At 46.5% G+C, this 24,494-nt stretch overlaps 2 protein-coding genes across 3 annotated transcripts; both read right to left on the reverse strand.

Annotated features, from left to right (window-relative positions):
• Nucleotides 1-1,568: 1,568 nt before the first annotated feature.
• evplb (envoplakin b) lies at nucleotides 1,569-15,188 on the reverse strand. The gene is made up of 22 exons (XM_034593198.1): nucleotides 15,048-15,188; nucleotides 11,862-11,961; nucleotides 11,592-11,746; nucleotides 11,376-11,499; nucleotides 11,153-11,284; nucleotides 11,028-11,069; nucleotides 10,739-10,900; nucleotides 10,366-10,473; nucleotides 10,185-10,280; nucleotides 9,991-10,101; nucleotides 8,493-8,639; nucleotides 8,247-8,398; nucleotides 8,053-8,153; nucleotides 7,697-7,869; nucleotides 7,402-7,580; nucleotides 6,977-7,115; nucleotides 6,681-6,874; nucleotides 6,414-6,564; nucleotides 6,214-6,297; nucleotides 5,464-5,604; nucleotides 5,286-5,378; nucleotides 1,569-5,171 (listed from the first exon to the last, which is right to left on the reverse strand). The coding sequence occupies exons 1-22, from the start codon at nucleotides 15,086-15,088 to the stop codon at nucleotides 1,662-1,664; spliced, it is 6,135 nt and encodes a 2,044-aa protein (XP_034449089.1). The 5' UTR covers nucleotides 15,089-15,188; the 3' UTR covers nucleotides 1,569-1,661.
• Nucleotides 15,189-18,033: 2,845 nt separating this feature from the next.
• ddx5 (DEAD (Asp-Glu-Ala-Asp) box helicase 5) lies at nucleotides 18,034-23,358 on the reverse strand. Of its 2 annotated transcripts, none has more exons than XM_034593099.1 (13): nucleotides 23,178-23,358; nucleotides 22,322-22,505; nucleotides 22,118-22,214; nucleotides 21,901-22,034; nucleotides 21,739-21,804; nucleotides 21,504-21,645; nucleotides 21,261-21,421; nucleotides 20,969-21,141; nucleotides 20,776-20,886; nucleotides 20,623-20,684; nucleotides 20,455-20,514; nucleotides 18,980-19,201; nucleotides 18,034-18,793 (listed from the first exon to the last, which is right to left on the reverse strand). In XM_034593099.1, exons 1-13 carry the CDS (start codon nucleotides 23,222-23,224, stop codon nucleotides 18,378-18,380), a joined length of 1,875 nt encoding a protein of 624 aa, XP_034448990.1. In that variant the 5' UTR covers nucleotides 23,225-23,358; the 3' UTR covers nucleotides 18,034-18,377. The 2 variants fall into 2 exon arrangements, with proteins under 2 accessions (XP_034448990.1, XP_034448992.1); XM_034593101.1 differs by having other exon boundaries at nucleotides 18,052-18,793; nucleotides 18,967-19,201; nucleotides 23,178-23,337.
• Between the last annotated feature and the right edge of the window lie 1,136 nt (nucleotides 23,359-24,494).

Consider the following 24,494-nt stretch of genomic DNA (forward strand, 5'->3'; position numbering starts at 1 on the left):
AGACAAAGAGGAGCTGCCAATTATCCCGTACATCACCGGTCCAGTCAGAGGGGCTGTTTGTGCTTCTGTGACCTGTGCAGATGTTTTCCAGGCTGTTCAGCATCAGGGCCGTCATCACCTTCACTTTGGCCTCCACATTAAAAGCATAACCCCACCTTTGTGTGAGATGACACCGGAGAACATCCTTCATCCTTCTCCCTCCTCCAGACGCAGGGTTCGGCCACTTCAGCCTCCAGACAGGCTCATGTGCAGTAATCCCACAAAGTCCTCTCCGTCACCGGGTAATCTGTCCGACAGAAATCCCATCTGAGAGGCAGCAAGTCCCCACATCCACATCCTTCACTGTCAACCCCCCCCTCGCTGTGGGGGTCAGGTGGGATGTTTCAGACAATGACCCGACCGCCATCACCTTGGTTTTCTCAGGACATTTAACCGTGTTCGTTTCACAACTCGTGTGCTCGCTGTTTACTGTATGTTACTTATTTATTTATACTTTATTAAAGCAGCAGTTATGATAACGCTTCTGTCAAGGGCCTCGACACGATGAAGTAAAAAAGTTTCAATTATAAAGACGATCAGGGACAAATAACACACATAAACATAAGGAGCCAGATTAAACGGGTCCTGATGCCATTATTTTTTTATTTCATTATTATTATTCAACTTTTTTATCATCTGTTTCACTTGTCTTTGATTTGAACTGATGTATCATTTTGTTCATTATCTTATTTTATATCCAAACGCTCTTTTGAAAGGTGCTATATAAAAAAGTTTATTATTAATGTTAACAATGTTTTTATTGTTATTACAGTTGTTGTTTTTTCAACGTCCACGTGGTCATTTATTGGACACGTGCCTCGTCCATGCAGACGCAGGAGTCTGACCTTCTTAAACTTAGCACACTGGTGCGTGAGTCATATTTAATCTGTATCCTTAATCCATCATTTCCAAGCATAGGACTCGTCGGGGTTTACGAGCATCGAACAGCTATGTTGACATGAGGCACGGTGTTAGAGACAGAAGGTGACTCACCGTCTAATGGAGGAAGTCGTTTTTTAGACATGAGAAGATACAATATGTCTTGTAAAGTTTATATAAACAACCATAACTGTAACTAGTATTTCGTGATGTTGACAAATTAAGATAATGACAAATGGGAAGTTATAAATTATAATTTGTCTGGAAGAATGAATGTGATATGAATGGGACCCCTTGAAACAATTGTTGAGATGTTTGACTTAAAACCACTGAAGTCAACCTGATGGTGGCGCTAGAGGAACAGTCAGGGATCAGCCACCCTGAGCCGCTGTGCAGAATTTACATAAGTGATTTGCACTGAATAAGCAAATAGAGAGAGAGAGTAAATATTTGAAATAAGAAGAGAGAGAAACATGGGTGTGAACTTTGTAGAGTTTAATAATAACTTGTGGAGGATTTAGTTTGACAAACAAACAAAAAACATATAAAACATTTCCCCCATTTTCACAGAAAATCCAAAACAGGAAGAAAAAAAAATACCAGATCCACCAAAAATTAAATGTTTTTTTGTTTTCAAAACTCTGAGACCATTTCAACGTTTTATCTATTTCTTTACATGTACATGTTTTGATGTTCGGCCTCTAGCAACAGCGGCTGTGTAACATCTTAATCAAGCTGCACGTCTAAAATCGGTTGTAGGAGGAATTGAATTTGTAGCTCGAGTACGACGGAGTGCTCTCGGCGTCTGTGGAGGTCACAGGAAGCAGCAGGAGCCCGGTGCTGAAGTCTCTCCTGCACCGATCCATCGCCTCCTTGTAGGTCATCTTCTCTTTAGTGACGGGGTCGACCAGCTCTTTCGTGTACGAAGCCTCGTCCTCCAGCTCACTGGCAGTTTTGCTGTCAATTAAAGTGTTGGCGAGAGCTTCTTTGACAGTGAGGCGACCGGGTCTACTGGGATCCACCAGCCCGCCGGTCAGGTACTGCGCCTCCATGTACCTTTTAGCATTCTCTTGGGGGATGTATCCTTTCTGCGCTGCCGGTCCTACTGCGAGACGGACTTTGGTCACAGGATCCTCGACTCCAGTGAAGGCCTTCTGGGCATTCAGAAGTTTATACAAGTGACCCTGGTCAATGAGACCATGTTCAACTGCCTTGTGGACGGACAACTTGTCCTTTTTGTTGAGATCGACAATTCCTCCGGAGGCTGCCTGAGCCTCAAGCAGCTTCAGAGCTGTATCGACATCTATGAGTTTGCGGGTGAGAGCGCTCCTCACCGACATGCGGCTCTCGGTGGTGGTGTCAAAGATACCGGAGATTGGAAAATATTCATCGCCTGCGGAGGCGACGGGAACAGAAGCAGAGAGGTTGTTGGAACTGCCACTGAGGTGACTGTTGAGGCTGGTGTAGGAGGTCCGAAGAGAGCTTGGCATGGTGTTCAAGGGAGAGGCTGGAGCGGCTTTAGTGGGTGATCTCGGGGGGGGTATTATCGGAGGAAGGACAGGCGTTCTGGTTTCCCCCGCGACGAGGAGAGCAAACTCGGAAATGGGCATTTTCCGTTCCTTGAAGCGGGCAAGATCGTAGTGGCTCAAGCGACCATCCCTCAGAGCATCCTTGACTGAGTACTGCTTCCCGCTCTTTCGATCCTGCAAGATTGTCGTCTCCCCATCCGGACCAGTTGAAGTGATTTCCTCCCAGTCGCACTCTAATTCCGCCAGGTGGATGTACTGCTTGCGATCAATCAGCCCCTGCACGTAGGCGTCATAGGGAGACATGTCTCTGCCGGTTTCTGGATCCAGGATGGAGATCTTCGTGGAGAGGTTTGTTTCTCTGGTGTGAGTTTCACTATGATCCTCGGTCTTGACTTTAGTCAGCAGCTCGAGGATCACCTGCTCCCTCTCGTGTATCATGTCCTTTTCGTGGAGGATCTCTCTCTCCAGCCGTTGTACATCAGAGGATGACTTGAGACTCCTTTGCCGTGCGTACTGGGTTCTCTCACTCATCAGCTTGGACTGCTGCTGGAAGGTGATGCTGATGGTGTGTTTCTGAGACTCCAGCATTTTGAGCTGTCTGAGAAGATCCTCTTTCTCCCTCTGGAGACCATCTCTGTTGCCGACGAGAGACTTCCCCTCCTGAGAGGTCACAGAAGTTGACGTCTGTATATGAACAAATTTGATGTTGATGTTCTGAACATTATCTTCCTGGTCCCGTCTGAGATTTCTCTCCTGGGTTACCAGCTCTCTGAGATGATCCCTCTCGGCCTCCAGCACCGGGTCTTTCTCCACACGCACAACTTCTCGGTAAACAACCTTCTCCAATGACTTTTCCTTTTGCAGGAGTTCCAGTTTGACCCTCAGGTTGCGTATTTCTCTCTCCAGGCGGCTGATGTTGTTGCCCTCTGTCTCCATGTTAACACGAATACCATCAGTGAGCTTTTCCAGCTTTGGATCCCTCTCCACTTTCAGCACCTCCTCGATGATGATCTTTTCCTCAATGGGCGCCGGAGAGTTTTCCAGCTCAAGAATGCGAGATCTGATCTGCCTGAGCTCCGACTCCACTTGAATCTTCCTCTGACGATCATCCATCTGAGCCAGAGCAGTCTCCTTGTCCTGAATCAGGGCTCTGAGCTGTCTGACCTCTAACTCAAGCTTCCTACGAGCTTTCAACTCATCATCCAGGTTCTTGTTCAACTTTTCGTGGTCCAGGATCTGCTTGGGGTCCTTCTGAAGACGCACCACCTCCTTCGTTACGATCTTCTCCTCTGGCTTTTGCCTTTCAAGAGTAATATACTGGTTCTGCAGGTCAAAGAGACACTCCTCCACACTGCGGCGCTGCTGAATCTCTTCTCTAACATTCCTCCGAAGTCTGTCAGCGTCTTTCTCCAAAAGAGGATCGTCCTCGTATTTGATGACCTCTTTATTCACCAGTTTCGTCTCCACTTTAGATTTTTCCACTTTCAGCTCATCTCTCTCTTTGCGTAGGCGGGTTAGCAGCTCCAGGGTGGTGTCGCAGTTGAGTTGCAGACGGGAGACTTGGTTGCCGAGCCTTTGCATTTCCCTCACGACCTCTGGGCTTTTCTCTTCCTTGATCACCTCTTGGGTCACCTCCTTGTACTCCACCTTGGGTTTCTGAGCGCGCTGAGCAGTTAGAGAGGTCGTCACCGTGGTGATTTCTATTTCCACATTGGTGCGGTTTCTGTCAGAGTCCTGCAGCTCTTTCTTGAGACGCACCAGCTCTACTTCCGTCTCAGGATCGACTCTGTAGATCTCATTGATGATCTCTTTGACCTCGACCTTTTGCTTGAGCCTGTCCAATTCCCCGTAGCGTAGCTGAAGGGTTGTCAAGTCCCTGATCAAGATAGTATTCTCATCTTTCTCCTCTCCTAAGGCCATTCTTACTTTCTTCGACTCCTCCAGCGTTTCAGGGTCTTGCTGGACTTGCTTCACCACCTTCGTGACTATCTTTGGCTGGATGGTGGGAATGACCCTCTCTAGTGTGTTGATCTGGCTCCTCGTGCTAAAAATGTTATCGTTTAGCGACTTGCACCGAGATTCCTCCTCCGCAATATCACCCTGGAATATGAAAATGGATCTCAGCATCTCCGGATCCTTTTCAAGCCTCACAACCTCCTTCTTGACGATCGTCTCCTTGATTTTTTGTGTCTGCTGAGACAGAAGTGTGAGCTCGGTTTTCACCTGAACTCTTTCGGTATCTCTTGTTTGGACCTCCATTTTTATCCTCTGCATCTCCTCTCTGATCTTGGCTGCCTCTATATCAAGCTGTGGGTCTCTCTCATATTCAGTCAGTACCTTGGTCACTAGTCTAGGTTCGATCTTCGTCAGCTGTCTTTCCAGACTGATGACCTTCTCGTTCATGAATTCGATCTCTGTGTGGGTTCTTGACCTCTTAAACGTTTCCTCCTGGATGCGCTTTTTCAGGGATTCTAGTTCCATCTCCAGTTTGGGCTCACGATAGTACTGCACCACCTCCTTCTCCTCCAGCCTCTCCACACCTCTCCTGTTCCTCAGTGACACAAACCTCAGGCGGTACGTTTCCAGGTCTTTTTCCGCATGTAAGCGACGATTCACCTCCTCACTTAGCTCCTTTTTCAGGCTATCGCTTTCCTTCAGGTCCTTCCTGTCGCTCTGCAGCTGCAGCTGCTGACTGCTGACGACCTGACTGACTTTCTCTTCATTCTGAAAGAACAAGGGAAAGAGAAGGTCACTGACTATGAAGTGTTTGTGTGGATCATCATATGATTGTACTGTAACATGGCTGTTGTTGATATATTTATTCCAGCTTCATCATACCCTGGCTTTTATGCTCTTCACCATCCCCAACTGGTTGAGTCGCTGGTTGTTCTCTGCCGACACCTCAGAGAAAAGGTTCAGTAGATCTTTTTCCTTTAGAGGAAGCACAAGACAAAATTAGTTGAGACGCTAATTGTTGACCTAAACTTCATCTGTAGGGACTTGTCCACCACCTCACCTTTCTCTGCACAGCCTTAGCCATAGTGGAAGTTGAACGTTTCTTAACATCAACAACAACTTCATCATCCTCCTCGTCATCATCGTCATCATCGTCATCATTGAGAGTGCTTCGGTAAGTGTTTGACCTCTTCTCGTACTCCTGAAAGGAAACATGTTTTACATTATGTGGTTGCAAATGGTGAATGAAAAGATTCAGAGGCGTGATTCCCTGTGTGTGTGCCGTTTACACTCTAATCAGGCAAAGCTAACGTTTTATATTTTAATGCCATATGATCATTTATACCATATGATTGTGAAGGATTTGTTAATAAAGATAAGCTATAGATTCTGTCTTTAATCTCGTTGGTTGCAGAAGTTAATGCACAACTGGACGTCTCAATTTAGTTGCTACATCCTCATTTGAAGACGGATTGCAACTGTCCCATTTCGAAGGAACCTTCCCGGCCCCACCTTTCCTAGAATTCATTTTTGCTTTGTTGACAAACTGGTTTTCAAAGAGGTATCGTCAAATCCTCGAGTATCACGCTGCAACTCAATCGAAAAGCTAACGGTAAACACATTAACAAAAACCAAAGGTGCATTAAAACTTCCTCTGTTGCTTGGCTTTAGATTGTCTCTGCAGCTCCGTTATATGAGAAGACATCGTGGAAGATGTCAACCTTGATCTTGACCTTTGATCGATCAGATCCAAAACGTAACTAATCTGCAGATAAACTCCCAAGTCATGATCGCACCAGGTTACACTCACATTTAAGACGTTCTGCAGATCGAAGGAAAGATCCTTGACTCGATCCACATCCCCGGATTTCTTCTTGATGTCCTCGATCACTTTCTGAACATGGGACACAGTTTAATGAGACAAAGCAGTTTGATACGTCTCAGTTTAACAGTCTGTTTGAGTTGGTTTATAGAAGTTGGAGGCGGGTTGATTTAAATACGACCACTCACCTTCTGGGAGTTCTGCTTGGCTGTTATCTGCATCACGTCATCCGTGGGTTTGATTGCGTTATTGGGCAAATTAACCAGGAAGAAATCCAGCGACTGATAGGTGTTCTGGAAATTTTGGTTTTTGTTGTTTGCCTCCTGTATGAGAGCGGACCTGAAGAACAAACAGAGAACAAACACTCGTCAGGAATGAAAGACAAATCTGACAGGACGTCAGAAGAATTAAAAAACCATACAGGCAACGAATCTGTTTCCTCCCCCCCCACTCACCTTTCTTGGAGCTGGTTACTGACGTTCGTGTAGCGGTTCTTCAGGCGTCTCACCTCGTTCTCCTGCCGGTGGATGTCGGGACAGTATTCGTTGAAGCTCTTCTGCAGGGAGTTGCACGCCTGCTCCGTCAGGTCCAAGTCTTTGCCTAATTGATTCAACTCAGGTTTCTTTGTGGCCACATCCTTACGCATTGCCTGTTTGACGACATAAAGAGAAGGCAGAGATATAAAGTTAAAAAACACACATGGGACATTAAATGTTCTGAGCCTATGACTGAGATGTTTCTCTGCTCGTACCTGCAGCTGCTTCTGGCGACTCAGGAGGACGTTAGGTTGATCCAGAAGGGCGCCATCTTTAGTGAGCTGGTCCTCGAACCCAGAAACAGAGACCTCCCCCTTCTGTAGTTGTTTTTCCAGGAACATGGAGGCTGAAGCTCTGGGGAAAGCAGAACGATAATAAATAAAAAAGGATTTCAAACTGAAGGACATATTTCAAGGATGTGTTATAGGTCATTCAATTCTGGTGCAGATCAGGGAACGGATCCAGGAATTATTCATCACTTTCTTTGACATTTTCACGGACTCTCAGGGAATAATTCCTGGATCTTGATGAAAGAATAAGGGAACAAATTTCACACAAAAGTGTGTGAAATTCAGTGAATTGATTGAATTGAAATGGGAGGTATCCGCTCTACTGAGTTCTACTTTTACACTGATCTTACTTTTTCTCATAAAGACCCATGAGGGTGTTGATGTTGTCGATCTTATTATTGGCAGCACTGAATTTTATCGGCAGGGTGGAGGAGGTGGGTCCCAAGGGTTTCGTGGCCAGAACCGGATCCATCTCTCTCTGGACCCTCGACTTCTCGGACTCCAGCTTCCTCAGGCTCAGAGAGGATTTCTGAAAGGCAAAGCGAGAAGACGTCACTGACACGTCTGAACGCGCTGAGGACGATGTATGATAATGAAACTGTAACGTAGGCGATGTTATTAGAGCGTAATGTTGTCGGTGTTCACCTCATGCTCTTGCAGCCTGTTTGCCAGGTCTTGTGTGGGGTTGCGGTTGTTGAGCGGGGCCCTCAGGCGGCTCAGGATTTCTTTCTTGAGCTTGTCCAGGTCTTTGTTGATCCGGTCTAAGTCACCGGCGAGCTGCGCAGCTTTGGGACTCTCTGGAGCACTTTGCACAGCGGCTGAGGACGAGCAAAAACAATTCTACAGCGGAAAGTTGGAAAAGGACGAGTGTGTTCCAGGTATTACTCATGTTGTGGGGACAAAAGCAAATCCTCATAACACAAATCCATACATTTTAAGGTGAAGACAGGTTTTGAGGATATGTTAAGGTTGTGTGTCTGTGTGAGTGTGTTTCCTCTCACCAGCCTTCTGAGGGCGAATCACCTCCACAGTTTGATTCCTCAGTGAGCCCATTAGTCCAGATCTACGATTCTTCAGGTCCGTCAGTGCTCTGTCCAGACTGAGCACACACACACACAAACAGACACACACACACTCGTCAGTCACAGGATTATTAATTTGGTAAGTTAAGTTGAGTTTCCACAGTTTTTACCCTTTGACTTTCTCCAGAGACTCGGCATCGGGCGGTGGGATCATGAAACAAGCCCCAGGAAGCGTTTTGATGCGCCCGCTGCTCGTCTGGAGCTTCCAGTCCTTATTATCAGAGTTAGACTTCAGGATGAGCTGGTCACCACGACGCACGGTGTCCTGAGACACAACAGAGAAGACAACAACAAGGAGATGATGACAGTGACAATGTGTGAAGGGCCAAAGCGGCCGTGTGTGAATGATCCTCTCGTACCTCCTCATCGGCCCAGTCACACAGCGACACCACCGCCATGGGCTTGGCGGGCGTGGTTCGTCGTAACTTCAGGGGCCAAACTTTGGCGCTGGTCTCCCTGAGGGACGCCAGGCGCTGCTCGTTCCTCTTCAATGCTGGTTCGTCTCCCTGAAGGTACCATGGAATTAGAATGAGAGGGCCGTCCACTAACCAGAAGGTCGGTGGTTCAATCCCCGGCTACTCTAGTCAAGATACTGAAAACTAAGTTGCCACTGACGGTTGTGCAGGTAGAGTAAAAGTACATTAACACAGTGTATTTACCATTTAGAGCAACACAAGCAGATATTGTTATCTGAGCAGGTTGAAGTGCTTCTGCTGATCTAACATAAAGTCCAGATACCAGGTCTGAACTGTGCCCTCGCTGCAGCATGAATACCCCCCCCCCCCACACACACACACACACACACACACACAAAGCCCTTACAAATCAAGATCCTTCATATGTTTAAGAGTTCACGACACACTAAGGAGCGTCCCTGGCTCCTCAGGGTCGGGACCCGAGGAGCTGTTTGTTTATCCGTCCCTTATCTTTACCACTCTGCTGGAGCCAATCCCAGTTGATACTGGGTGAGAGGTGGCCTAGACCCTGGAGACTGGAGAGGAGCTCAGGGCCGACATACAGGTGTGTGTTTAATGGTTGCATAGTTTCACAGATGTGTGTATTCCAGGAACGTGGACGTAAACCTGCTGCTGCATCTGAGCATTCGCTTATTAAAGTGTCACATACTTCTGTGCGAGTGCTGATAGTTTTATTAATGATGAGGCGAGCATGAGGCTGTGATGACGGATGTGTCAGACATGACAAACATCCAGTATCAGAGACTTAATTATAGTCTCTCTCTCTCTTTTATAATCACTATGTCTGCACTGAAGAATCTGTAACTTTTGTTTATAACTCAAACTTGAGGTTTATTCCAAAAACCATATCTTAAACTTTTTAAAACAAACTCACCCTGAAAAAGTTAAAACGACAAAACCTGCTTTTCAGACAAGTCGCCAATAAAACTGCTGAAACTGAACAAACAGTGTGTGTCAACACGGGGGGGGAGGAGCCTGATTGTTGTTATAAAAACTAGTAGAACTGAACAGGTCACTTTTCACACAGGTTTGCTCAGCTCTCCTTATTTGGACTTCCACTTCCCTGTGGAATGTCTGAACAAAACTTTAGTCTTCATAATTCACATCTGACCCCTGACCTTCACCATCCATCCATTATCTATACCGCTTATTGTTTGAGGGCCTTGGGGCGAGTTGGAGTCAAACCCAGCCGACATAGGGCGAAAAGCAGATCACCCGGATTCGAACCGGGAACTTTCTTGCTTTGAGGCCACCACCTCATTAGGACCAGTAATAATATAAATTCTCTGCCTACAGCTGCTGTTAAAAACACAATGTGCCGACCCCTTGGAGACGCTCCCCCTTCCCACAGGAACCCTGACGTTGTGAAACCTCGTTGTACCTCCAGTGCGAGCAGGATTTCATGGTTGCTCTTCTTGGTCAGAGCCTTCGGGTCCATGTTGGAGTTGAGTCTCTCCAGGGACTCGGACAGCGTCTCTGCATCCAGCTGGAACTGCAACAGACACGACGTAAAGGATTTAGCAGAGGAAAGTTGTCAGAGTCGGAGGCGGCGAGGGGACGTCGCAGGTCCTGTACCTTCTTGTAGTCTTCGATGTTGTCCAGGTGTGTTTCCTGGGCCAGACACAGGTTGAGGAAGGACTGCCACTCGCTCTGCACAGACTCTTTGTGAGCCTGAAGAAAACAAACGACTTCAGTTCAGTTTAACGAATGCTTGTGTTGCACTGTGGTGATTGATGCTCCTGTGTGACCTGCGCACCTTGATCGTCGGGGTTCCAGGATGATTCACCTTAACCAGACGATCTCCTGACTCGTGCAGCTCGTTGATCTCACTCTCATGAGCGAGCAGCCCATTGTTTTTGAATTTCTATGCAAAAGCATAAAGAGGGATGAAGGAAACATGACGTGGTGTTTAAAGTATTCAAATACATTTTTCCCAGTAGCTGAGCCGTTGCTCTGTGCTCTACTGGTTTCACAAGTTTGATCACTCGCTGGCGCTGCTGGGAGCAAGAGGATTATGCCTGAAGATGCACTGTACAAACAAAGTTTTAATGTTCCTCTGATCTAAATCTCTCACTTCATACAGAGGAAATCCCCACCATCTGTGCACATGCACCACTCGGGCCCCTCACCTCATACTCCGTGCGGACCCCCGGGGGGTCGACCATGCGGTCGCTCCAGTCCCTCTGGAGGATCCTCTCCTGCTGCCCCGACAGGTAGACCAGCTCCTTGCTGCAGGTCTGCATGTACTCGTACAGAGATGACAGGTAGCTGCGCCTCTGCTGGGATCTCTCCTGTAAAACACACAAAAGATGCACGTCAGATATACACACATGTATGTGCACACGCGTGCATGAACTCAAATGATCTCCTGCAGACACATTTAAGCCTTGGAGTCAACAAGTGAAGAAAACTACTCACGAGAAGTTTGGCATATTGCTCTTTGACGGCGGCGTACTGCTCCTGGAACCAGAGGAGAAGAAGAAACATGACTGATCCTGCTTGTGGTTCTGCAGAGTGCACACACACACATGTTGTTGTGTTACCTTCGAGTTGGTGGTGCCGGGCTGCAGCTGGACGCCGTAGGCTTCGATCTCCTGGTGCAGGATGTTGTGTGCAGCAATCTGCTTCTCCACATCAGACAGTTTGGGGCCGTATGGTTCTGACTTCAGCTGTTTCTGTAAAACATGACACAGCAGAAAACTCTTCAGCCCCTGACACCGAAGATCAGGTTCAGATCTTCTCGTGTCTGATGTTGCGTCCACTGACCAACTTGTCGTCCAGCAGAGGACCCCAGCCGATCTTCTGTGCCAGGCCCAGGTCCTGCTTCTGGTCATACAGCTCCCTGTAGGTGGTGCAATCCTTCGCCCAGCGCTCGTGCAGATTCTTCACACTGAAAACAGGAGGATCAGGAGTTTCAGTGGGTTCTGAGTGGACATGTGGACAATAACTTGGGAGTCAGAGTCTCGGCTCGATGAAACTCACTCTCTCTCTATCTCGTGGACCTGTGGGTGCCCCAGCTTCTTGGCTCTGTCCACGTCCATGAAGAGATCCTTCAGCAGCCGCTCGGCCTGCGTCAGGTCCTCTGCGTTCTCCTTCTGGTGGAGGAGCTGCTGGTGCTTCCGTTCGCGCTCCGTGTCCTGAGGAGCAGCAGGAGCAAGATAACACTGATGAAGCCCTTTCACCTTGGATTAGCTCCATGCACAAACACAATTTTCTTGTATAGGTTAACCTGCTTCTGATTCAGACTCTTACCAAAGCCAGATGCTCCTCTGATCGCAGGATGTTCTTCTCCACCTGGTCTGCATTCTGCTGCATGCGAGCGATCAGCACGGCCAGGTCGTTGGCCTGAATCCTGAGAGACAGAGAGAGACGAGGGTCAAACATTTAACTCTGCACAGAAACTTGAGTGATTCACAAAACAAATTCCTAAATGAACAGTTGGAAATGTTGTGCAAATGTATTTCTAGTGTGTTTTAGCTCTTAATTACTTTCCAAGCACAAGAATGGAAGGATACTTATGCAGAAATTAAAAAAAGGTGTGAGTAAAAACATGCATCGGGTGGCAGAGTGTAGAATATGAACTATAACTAGTCCATATCCTATTGGGTAGTTTAGTCTTATTTTAGAAGCTATGAACAATCTTAATATTCAAAACAACAAGTAGCAAAACATGTCAAATAAATGTACTGGAGAAGAAAGTACAGTATTTGTCTGTGTATTGTTGTGGGACAGAAGCATCAAGTTGCATCACATGTACATTTTCATGTTAAGTTAAAAACACAACATGAGACATTTGGACACACGAGGAAGGACAGGACAGTAAAGTCAGAGTTTCAGACGTGAACATTAAACCCTCTGACACAGACACGATTTCCTCGTCTCTCTCCGCCGACCTGTTTGTGTTCTCTGACTGTTTGTTCTGTCAAACCTGGCGATGTGATCTGAGAGCCAACTATTCATCCTGACACACCCTGATCCAGACCCAAGGGACACATAGTCGAAGGGGGAGTGTCGCCTCCCTTCAGCGGCCAAGAATGTGACACAAACATTCCTGCTGAGAGGAATCCAGCTCTTATCAAGATGCAATCAGCCATTACGACTGATAGGAGGTGGAGGGGTGGGTCACTTCCTGTACTGACTTCTTTATTGCATAACTACATTTACTTGAGTTTTGAAACACATCCGAGGTCCCATGTTGCAGCCGTGTGGTGAAAATAAATATAAAAACAGTCTTTTTTCCTCCATCAATCTGCCACAGAATCTCAAAGTTAATGCAAAATGTCACACTGAGGGATAAAAATCTGACACATCGCATTGACACAAGTGTTCAGACACGTTACTCAGAGATTTCAGCCTCCAGTCTTCTTCAGTGTGGCTCAACAAGCTTTGCACGTTTGGATTTGGAGCTGCTGCAGCTCTGTCAGGTTGGACGGGGGTTGTTCCAGCACACCACGTCTCCCCAGAGATGTTCCGCTGGGTTCAAGTCCCGGTTCTGGCTGGAACCACTCAGCGTTATTATTGTGTAGGGAAGTGAACCTTTGGCCTGGTGTGAAGTCCTGAGCCTTCTGGACTCAGTCCCGATGTCCTCAACTTGAGGACAAACAGCCTCGTCTCATCGGACCAGAGAATCTTGTGTCTCACAGTCTGAGTCTTTCAGGTCCAGCCCCTCGGCCATTAAACCCAGACTGATGAGGTAAAGGTTCTTCTTCTGGAACTTTCTCAACAAACGACCTCTGGAACTCAGTCCGGATTAAACTTATGAAAACTTCTGTCAATGTGATATTTCAGTTTTTTTCCGCTCTAAGAAATGTTTCGAGTTTATATTGATGCTTTACTTCACAGTTATGAGCTCTTCGTGGTTTTTGTGCATAAACTAGGAAGCTCCATGTTATTGTAAATTAAACTACTCATAGGTTTCTGCATGTAAACTTTGTATTGTCTAATAATGTGAGATTTTAACAATATGTAGTTGGAGGCTTCAGAGTAATTCCTCTGGGTTTTCTGCCTCTCGTGCACTGTGTTTTATTATTGGTCATTTTTCTATGTGGTTAAAATCTACAGTTTTAACTTATACAACAATACAAATAAATAAAGCTGAAAACAACCGGTCGATCAGTGAATGAGTCAGATTTCAGAAAATCTTTGAGTTTGATAATTATTTTTTTATAAAAACAATTTGCTCCTCAATCATCATATATATATAAAATAGTTAAATATCACTAACACTAAAATGTTGCCTACACATTAATGAAAGTGTAATAATCTAATTATAATATGTCAGAGGAACCATGTTTCTGCTTTGAGAACTTAAGTACATTTCCCTGATTGTACTTTTGTACTTCAGCCTCATTTTGACTGTGGGCTTTTACTTGTAATAGAGTATAGTTACTGTGGGAAGTAGTACTTCTACTCGATTAAAGGATCTGAGTACTTCCTCCACCACAGGCTCTTATCTCTGCTGCAGTGGTTCAACACAAACCCCCCCCTCCCACCCCCACCCCCCTCCCACCCCCCCACTTCCATTCCAGCTCATCAGTCACAGCACAGACGAAGCTGCAGGACCCTGCCCTGCCACTCCCTCGTTCCTTCACTGCCTCTGTCAGTCACTCACAATCTCAGGCCTCTGGTTTCGTGGCGCGCCCACAGAGAAGGAGCACTGATGTTCAACAGTCATACCGAGAGGAGGAAGAGGAGGAGGAGGAGGACGAGGAGGACGAGGAGGAGCGGGGCTGGGTTTGCACAACATCTCAGGACAGGACACATTTATTACCATGTGTCACTTCATAAAACAACATCAATGACAGCGGCTCCACGACAACACACACACACAAACCACTGGGTGTTACGGTGCATCACAGATATAAAGACACACTGTTGACCTGTCGGCTTAATGAGTCACATCAGTGGCCGAATGGGTGTCGGTGCAATTCCGTGAAACACCCCTTGGACAAAGATACAAATGATTGCAATGTGGTTAAGGCAGGTAGGCAGGTGAGGTGGCATCAGTGAGTCAACAGCAGAAAACTGAAGGGAGGTTCATTCATTCCCCCCCCCGGCTCCTCCGCCTTTCAAAGAATGAGCGAGAGTCAGAAATCTGTGTTAAATACAGATTATTTTTGACAGAAGGATCATTGTTGCTTTCATGTGACACCTGAGGTGCATTGTTTCTGTGGGGGGGGGGTGAAGCAGCCGGTCCTGTGCAAACATGAACCGGGAGATAAGTACCCGCATGAAGCAGATTCAGCCCTGGAGCGTGAAAACAACAAAGTTTGAGGCAGCAGGAGACAAGAGAGAGTAATTTAAAACGAGGAAACCTGACACACACACACAGACACACACACACACACACACACACACACACACACACACACACACACACACAGAAACACACACACACACACAGAAACACACACACACAGGAAGCTGTCCCGAACTCACTTGCTGATCTTCACTTGTGTGTTTTCCTTAGGCTTCGACATCCTGAGCGTCCAGGCCCGTCCCTGTGATCCGAGGCCGAGTTGTATTTCTTCCCACTCACTCTCTCACTCACTCTCTGACTCTCTCCTCCTCTCACTGCTCACAGTGTCTCCCCTTCCAGTCAAGTTAAGGAGCGTCCACCTGTCTCAGCTCCTCCCAGAACCAGCAGGTGTGTCGTTAGAGGAGTAGACCGGGTGGACCTGTTCCACTCACATCCTCCCGCTCTGACTCGATATTCCAGTGGATCGTCCTCCCTGCATGAGCTCCAGTTCTTTAATGTGTGGTTTTGATCCGGGTACAGGTCGTGACCCCTGAAAGAAAAGAGCCTGATGTGACATTTTGCACTTTCTGATCAGTGTTGTTTAGTTTCTCACTTTAAATACACACCTGTCTGTATTTGAATGACCTGTGAAGCTGTGTTATCAGTTTCATGCTGCACAAAACAATGTAAAAGCCCTGAGTGCTTTCCGAGTGTAGGAATGCAGCAGAACTAGTCGCGTGGCTGGAAATCAAGATGGGGATCATCGCCTGCTCATTTCCACATGACACCAAATGTCTTTCAAGGATTTCATGTGTCATGTGTCGTGTGTCACTTTGAAATCAAAGTTCTGTCAGAGAAGCATGAATGAAAACAGAAAAGGGAGGAGAAATCTAAATGTTATTTTATATCGAGAGGGTTGTGATTAGATTAAATCAGATTAGGGGGGGGGGGGGGCACAGGGGTTTTTCATGCTGTAACAGAGATTTGAAGCCGGTGAAATCATCAGTGTCTCTTTAATGATGATATTATGATCAAGCTGAAACCTCGAGAACTGGTGCAGCCAGTGTGAGATGGATGATTAATTCCAGTCGTTATCAGACACACACCCTGAGCAGTCACCGCTGTGGCTCATAGGAGTGAAGGGCTGCGAGAGGAATGCAAACTTCACCTGCTGCCAAACAAAAGCCGATAGTGATCGACTCCGCAGTGCACGTGCAGTGTCCCATGAGAGGGTGTGAAGGTTTGTGTTAGCACAAAACCCTCATGTGCTCTATTCTTACTGAAGTGGGTGGCGTGGGGGGGGGGGGGTTCTTTTAACACCTCAGTGGGCAGAAAAAGGTTGAGCATGCTGCTCCGTCTCATGCTTGCCGTGGGTGTGTCCGACACACACCCAGAGCAGTTTCTCCTCAAACCCACACCCACATACCTGCAGACGGAGGGAGGGTTGACAGGAGGGAGAGGGTAAGAGTGAGTGACAGGCCGAGCGAGTGGTGAGAAGTGAGGGAGGCACGCACCTCCTCACTTGGCCTTGACCTTTGCTCCCAGCGGCGCTGAAAGCTGCTGCGATGTGAAGTGAGTGCGTCGCTCACAGGGATCAACCTGCTGAGAATCTTCTCCTGAAGCGACAGCTCCTCTCAGCTGCTCGTGGACGTTTTTGCAGTTAAACCCGATGTGTTTGCATTTTTGTGTCCTGCCCCTGTTTAAACTCCATGTTGTGCAATTAGTGTGAGATAAGCCCGGCAGGTGCACGTCTGATAACATGTGGTTCTGCAGTTTCACAAAGGAACACAGAAAAAGTTGAATCATACAGAACCAACATGTTTGAGTGCAGGTAAAGTTGTGAATTATAAAAAAGAAGATTACCATGCACGTATCCACTGTCCACGCTATCAGACACTTCCTACCTGTCAAAATGGTGCCATCAGCAGCAGGGTGTGGCTCGTGTGTCAGGCAGGTGAGAAAGAAACAATTCTTCCAAAGCATGAAATGCAGATCGCTCTGGAGTATTTACACAGAGAACGTTCCACGCATACTTCCATGCCGCTGCTCTGTAAATATGTAGAAAGCAGTTTGAATCAGCCGCGCCCACGACGACTGTTCCCCTGCAGCTCTGATCTGTAATCAGCAGGCGCCACCGACCTGTGACCCGTACGTCATCGTACACAGGGTGGAGGTGGAGCAGGTGTAGAGCCTGAGATCCTCCTACTCTATTCAACCTAATAATGAAAGATGGGTATCAAACACACGAGGGCCACAGACGCCTGAAGGTTCAGGGGCCCAGAACAAAGCCTTTATACAAAGTGCTGCTTCTAATCCTGATTTTAATGTTTTGTTTCACTGTCAGGGATCATTAGCAGATGTAAGCAACTGCAAATAATGTTCATATAACATATCCTAAGTTGTGTACCTGAGTATAATCAAGTGTATTGGCCTTTATAGTAAAAGACACCCTCTTCTAAAGCAGGACGCCCACAGGCTGCTCAGACCTGGAGGTGAGCCCCTAACATCTCGGGGCCCAGTTGGGCACTTGACAAAATTAGTTAAGCCACTAATAGTTTTTTACTTTTACTGTGAACCTGTTACAATATACACCTGTTTTTTTTTCTAATGAAGTATCTTGATAGAAAGTTAGAATTCTAAAAATACAAACACTATATTCTTAGTGTTACTAGTTGACCCACAAATTATAATTTATACTTATAATTGTGAGCTAGTGTTGTGACTGCCTCATGGATTATAAAGTTTTAGTCCCCATGTTCTCAGTGATACTTCAAACCAGAAGTAAACCCTGAAACACCTCAGACCAGCAGCGTGGTTCAAATACTTGTTTTCAAGATGGAAAGTTTGATCTCCTACCACAAGGTGGAGACAGTTCCAGTTTACAGGAAGCTGAATATTGATTTGTTGTATGTTTAGACATGAAGAAGATTCTTAAAGCTGTAATGAGTCATTAAGGTCATCGTGTGGGAGGATGACTACTTCACAGCTCATCCTCTCCAGCATGTGGAGGCACGAGAACAAGTTACTGAGCAGATCTGATCTATTTCTGCTTCACGTGTTGAGGCAACATCAGTTAGTGTAACACTTTCATAAAAGCAAGTGTCAGACTAGGTATGTTTCATAAACATGACACCTGCTGGACAGAGCAGGTAGTGCTCAGGTTCCAACCAGGACAATGATAAGCTCAGAAATAACCAAACAACATTTATTTTTATGTTTTATTTGAAAGATCATGCAGTGCACTTCCAGGGTAGGAGCTTAACATCACTTTCAAGGAAACACGTGAAAAACCAGTACAATTGTAATTACCTAGTACAAAACATAACATATTACTAAAGGAATGTAACAAATTAAATAGTAAGAGGAAAAGAAGGGTGCAGCGTCGCTATTGCTGCACTGCAGATCATAAAAGGCTTGACAGAGGTCCAAGTTGTTTGTAACCCTGTTCTGTAAATACAAAAAAATCTGGATCTATAGAATTTAACAGGACAAAAAAGCAATAAATTACTTTTCAAGTGTGTGTGGTGCGTTTACTGAGTGAACTGAGGAGGCATGGCGTACGGCACCAGTGGAGGAGGATGCTGCTGTGGCGCCTGTGCCGGGGGGAAGGGGAACGGGGGGTGACTTGCGCCGTTCGGAGCGCCGGCCTTAACGGGGGCAAACTGCGGAGCCTGGAAGGTGGTCTGGGCTCCAAAGGCCCCAGTTTGGTTGCCAGTAAAGTTGGACTGTCCGTTACCAGTGAAGCTGCCTCCACCGTAGCCATTGCCACTGCCGTTGCCAGTACTGTTCCCATAGCCTCCATTTTGTGTGTTTGTGCCAAATTTATTTGGTCCGTTGTCAAACCCTCTACCATTATCCCTATCCCTAAAACTGCCAAAATCACGCCTTCCAGAGGAATACCTATCCCTGTCCCGGAAATCACCACCTCGGCCTCCCCTTGAACGACCTGGAAGAGAAAAACGTGTTTTTAGAAAAGAAAATATGAGTAGTCTTGTATTAAAAAAAAAAAATTTGCTAAACCAGAAACTGGCTTGAGAGCCAATGAACTGTGAGAAAGACTAAAGGGAGAGCAGCAGGGAAAGAGTGGCTGCACTTAACAGCACAGTTTCTGTATCTCACCAATTGGATTTACCTCCTCTGTCTTCTGCCATTTGGAGGAGCTTGGGGTTGATCGCCTGGTTGGCCTCGCGGAGCACAGCGATGAGGTCGCTGGCCTGCCTCATGTTGTTGGGAGTGAAGAAGGTATAAGCGGTTCCAGTCTTTTGACTACGAGCTGTTCTGCCAATGCGGTGGATATAGTCCTCTGAGTTGTTGGGGTAGTCAAAGTTGATGACAAATTTCACGTCTTCAACATCTGTAAGATTGTGTTGCGACGTGGCATAAAGGAAGAGGACAGCACACAAAGGACGTGCGCCAGCGCCACCACAACCAGATCAAAAACAAAGAGTCCAAAGTTAGTGCAGTCATGAGGTGGGTGTGGCCAGTAAAATCACAAACTGTAAAAGAATACGAGTTAGGTAAAGCTACAGACATTCACTTTTTGGGGAGACTAGAAAAGATGCACACTCCATCAGCTTTCAATTCTTTGAGAATAATAAAAACTCCCAACTACCAAACCACCTTCAGAAAGAATGGATCAGAAATCTTACCATTTTTTGGAGTATGCATTCACTAGCTCATTCCCATATATTGTCAAGTGACCCTCACTACTGCTTCCTGGAGTTCTCAAGCTAGCATTGAACCAGTGTCTCATGAGTTGCTCGCTACAATCCTCACACTGAAGAGTCTCTTGCCCAGAAAAAGAAAAAAAAAAAGTAGCTCTGAACCAATTTGCAGGATGCCTACAAACAAAGCATCCCACTCTCGGCATGGCAAGATTTTTCCAGACCCAGTGTTCAAAAATGTCTCTCGTTGGCAGGTCTCGACATGACTTTGAAACGCAGGCGAGGGAGGAGTGTGAGCTTGGATTTTGCCCAAGTGTCCAACTAGCATGTCCCACTGTCACCTAAAGCGCCAGTAGCCATGTCTCTACAGAGGTGATGGTATGATCGATCTGACAGACTGCTCTTCCGACAGAAGTTTAGGAGACTGCAACAGTGACGCCACCCATGCTTTACAACGAGTCTATGCAACAAAAAGCGCCTTCCAAATGACTCGAATGGCTTGCAATGCCGTGCCCAAACCAATATGCAAGACAATAGGAGACAGTGTAGCTGGGCTTTGAGCTGGGACAGTTACAGAGCCTGGGTGTGTGAAGCAGTCCAAACCATTGCCAGAGAACAGACGAGCGTAGGGGGGAGGAACTGTGGGCAGCCACCAACTCGCCCCCCCTTTTTTAGGCAGGCCGGCACGTTATGCTGCACTTGGGCCTGTCACCTCTGTTTATCTGCACGACTGGGAGACCCGTGCCTCGCCAGTCAGGACACCTCCAAGAATGCTCCTTCCCCCTCTGGAGACCTGGGCTTGTCATGCCAAGGCCCTGCCATATAGACTGCTCCTTAGGTCAGGGGAGAAACTCAGAGAGAAGCAGAAAAGTTAAAGAAAGCAAAAACACTTTCTTTTTTTGAAAAACATGTGAATACACAACAGTTCAGGGAGGATACTGACCTAGACCCCTGGAAGCAACATCTGTAGCAATAAGAATTGGAGCCTTTCCATATTTGAACTCTGAAAAAAATAAAACATAAATTAAAATCACAGAACATTGCGTCTGTACAGCTGTACAGATTAACCTGTTATGATTATATCTGAAAATTATTGGTTATTCACACTCACCATTGAGAACCCAGTCTCTTTCCTGTTGGCTTTTATCTCCATGGATTCCCATAGCTGGCCACCTAGTGGAGGGGATGGTTTAAATGTTATTTCATGTAACATTACTACAGGGTCAGCATCACAGAAACATTTCATATTAATCTCGATGCTTACCCATCACGTCTCATCCTCCTGGTGAGGTCATCACATCGCCTCTTTGTCTCAACAAAGATGATGGTTTTGTTCTCCTTCTCACTCATGATCTCCTCAAGCAGACGGATCAGTCTAAAGAGGAAACATCGTTAGTAAACAATCAGTCTCAAGTATAAAGAACTGCTTCACTTGTGGTCATGGACAAGTCACTCACTTGTTCTCCTTCTCCCCGTCATTGCAGACGTCGACTATCTGCAGGATGTTGTGGTTGGCACTGAGCTGCAGAGCCCCGACATTGATCTGGACATATTCCTTCAGGAAGTCTTCTGCAAGCTGACGAACCTCTTTGGGCCAAGTAGCACTCCACATCAGGGTCTGACGGTCAGGCTGCAAAACACCACAACACGTTAGTCACTAAAGGTAATCTGCCATCTGTGACGTGTTCCACTTCTGTGACAGTCAAGTGTTAATACTACTAAGTATCGTAATACTATTAAGAAACTTACCCTGATTTGGTCAACGATTTTTCGGATCTGTGGTTCGAAGCCCATGTCCAGCATTCTGTCGGCCTCATCCAGCACCAGATATGTGCAACGACGGAGATTTGTCTTTCCAGCCTCCAGGAAGTCAATGAGTCTGCCGGGAGTGGCGATGCAAATCTCGACACCTGTAACAGCAGAGTTATGGTGAGAACTATGCCACAGAGTCAAAAGGTGGCAAAGATTAAAATATTTCAAGTGATGACGTACCTCTTTCCAGGTCACGAATCTGTGGTCCTTTAGGTGCACCGCCGTAGATACAGGTGGTCTTCAGGCGAGAAGCTCTACCGTATTCTGCAGCCACCTGTTGCACCTGCTGAGCCAGCTCACGGGTGGGGGCCAGCACCAAACACTGTTGGGAGGGGGTGGGGGGTCATAGGTTAGGATTTACAATTCAAACTGGGGGGTACACGTTTCATTAAGTCATAATATAGTGTTTACTTACAATGGGCCCATCGCCACGTTCCAGGAACGGCTGGTGGTTGATGTGCACGATGGCGGGCAACAGATACTGCAGGACAAACGCACAACAGTCAAATTTTAATTTAACACAACGTCACTGCAATATGATTGCAAGTGCAACTGGTGCCAGTCGTAAGGAACTCACCGAAAGAGTTTTGCCAGAGCCAGTCTGAGCAATGCCGACCATGTCCTTGCCACTAAGCGCCAGAGGCCATCCCTGAGCCTGGATGGGTGTCGGGTCGGTCCAGTTCATTTTGGTGATCACATCCATCACATAAGCTGTGGAACAGAAAGATAAATTAAACGTGTGCTCAACAAATCCAGAGTGCGGTGTTATTCTCTCTGGTTTCTCTTAAACCTACTTGGAAAGCTGGCCTCGTGGAACTTGGCGATGGGGTTCGGGCAGTCTCTCCCCTTCACTGTGATGATTTTGGTCCTTCTGTACAGCTCCACTTCTTGCTGCAAAGGGAAAAACGTGCACGAACAAATCAAGTCACAGCCTGTTGCGTAATACACGTGCACTGGCGGTGTTGCATAACACGTGAGGGAGCACGCCGGCTACATACCGGTGGCCTGCGGTCGACGTCCGGGTGCTGCTGGTAGAAGTTCTTCTCGAACTTGGGGAGCTCGTCCATGTTCCAGTGTTTCTTACGGAGCCGTTCACCGGGGTTCCCGAACTTTCCTCCCCCGCCGCCGCCTCCACCGCCGCGGTTGCCGCCAAAGCGAGGAGGTCCTCCGCCTCCGCCATAGCTGTGAATTAGATTTACACAGTCAGACCGGGGGCTCGAAACAAGTCGTTTAAAACGGTTTAAATCGAGAACTGCCATTTAACTGCGTCACTGTGACACCGTATAGCTGCCATATACTTTCCAGCCGGCAGAGGAACAAAAGGGAGGCCGTCATTTTGTATCCGCATTGCCGCCGCCACATGGTGAAAAGCCGACTAGCTGCCGCGGTAGCGTCGACGCCGCGGCCCTGTTCGCCACCGACACCGCCCGTCGGTGATCGCGGAGGAAATAACCACCACGCCACAAGCTGCATTTTCGTGTACATTTGAATCACGACGCCGTGAAACGTGGCGTCGTGATTCGAGCTAGCGGAAGGCTAATGCTAACAGGAAGCTAACGAACAGCCGTTGCGCCGGGGCACGAGGCCAAAGCGAGAGGAAAGGCCCCGAGCCAGGAAGACAACGGGCCCGGTTCCCCGGAGGCCCCGGGGCCCCGGTGCGGCCGGTTCGGACCCGCACGTGTCTCCCCCTAACACGGCCACGCGTTCAGACTACAGAGTCGAACGGAGACATTACACAATTCAAACATCACTGTTTTGTTGTTCGCTTCGTTTTTTTTTCTTCCTCCGGTTTAAAAGCCCGGCCGCCATCTTTTCTACCGACCACACGGATGTACACGGGAGAACCGGACTCACCCTCTGTCTCTGTCGCGGCCGCGGTCTCTGTCGGAGTATCCAGGCATTTCAATAACAGCGGATTCAATAAAAAAATAAAGATAAATTCAGCTTCACCGAGGTTTTTTTTTTTTTTTACCGACGCCTAAAAAATATGCGACCGGCAGCGGAGTTGAATGCCGGTAATGTGGAAACGAGGCCCGGCTTTTATAGATAGAGGAGGGTTTCACCTTCCGCTGTGTTCCTCCGCCGTACAGTTTCTAACTTCTCACGAGGCGGTGCTGCGTGAAAAGTAGTCCCTCTCGTATATAACACAACTGGACCTCACGAACCTGATATATATGATAACTGAATCTTTATATAACATAACCTGAGTGAATATATATATTTATATAATAACATAACCTGAGTGGATATATATAATAACTTAATATAGACAGTAATATAACCTGAGTGAATATATATAATAACTAACTATGTATAATTATATAACCTGACTGAATATACACAACAGACTATATCCAATAATATACCCTGACTGAATGTATATAATAAGTTAAGTGTAAGCAGGTAGATAACTTTACATACATTAAATAAACGCTGTAAATGTAGAAACTACACGTAGTTTATTCTGAATGAATATAAAGATTAAAAAAAAAACACGTTAACAATAAAACACAAGATAAAAGTCATTTTTTTCTCTTTGATCGTTTCAAGGGTCGGCGGATGCATATGTACGAGACATAAACTGGGTGATGCGGCTCTCCACTGCGCTTGCGGTGGTTTACAGTAAGTGACGTCATCAGGACCAACCCAAACACGTGAGGGACTATTTCTTTTTTCCTCCTCTTCTTTTTCTGATGAAACTGATTCATTCTCACTATAACTGATTATTATTATGATATATTGTCATCTCTTGTGTTTAGTCTCATTCTTTGTTCTATTATGATTTAGTACTGTATTGTGTATCATTTACTTCGGGAGTATGTATCGTGTTTATTACATCATATGTTTATTACATTCTATTTTTGAGCTTTTATATATATATATAGATATATTTATGTATCTTTCTACATTTCTTCCAAAAGAAAAGAGGCAGAGAAACCAATACAAACTTCCCTGATTGTGAGTTAAAACAACTTGGATAATGTTTTACTCACGAACTGATAATAGTTTATATACATTTCCAATATCATATTCGGTGTAATACGTAGAATGTTGTTAGGTGTGCTAGTTTCTTTGAGGGGGGGGTCCATGGCTCCGATTGACTATCGGACGCTGTGACACTGAAGAAACCTGGATGATTCCTTTAAGAGAAATAGAAGTTTCCCCGGAAGT

The sequence above is a fragment of the Hippoglossus hippoglossus genome, chromosome 8 (assembly GCF_009819705.1).
Source record: "Hippoglossus hippoglossus isolate fHipHip1 chromosome 8, fHipHip1.pri, whole genome shotgun sequence".
Taxonomy (NCBI): Eukaryota; Metazoa; Chordata; class Actinopteri; order Pleuronectiformes; family Pleuronectidae; genus Hippoglossus; species Hippoglossus hippoglossus.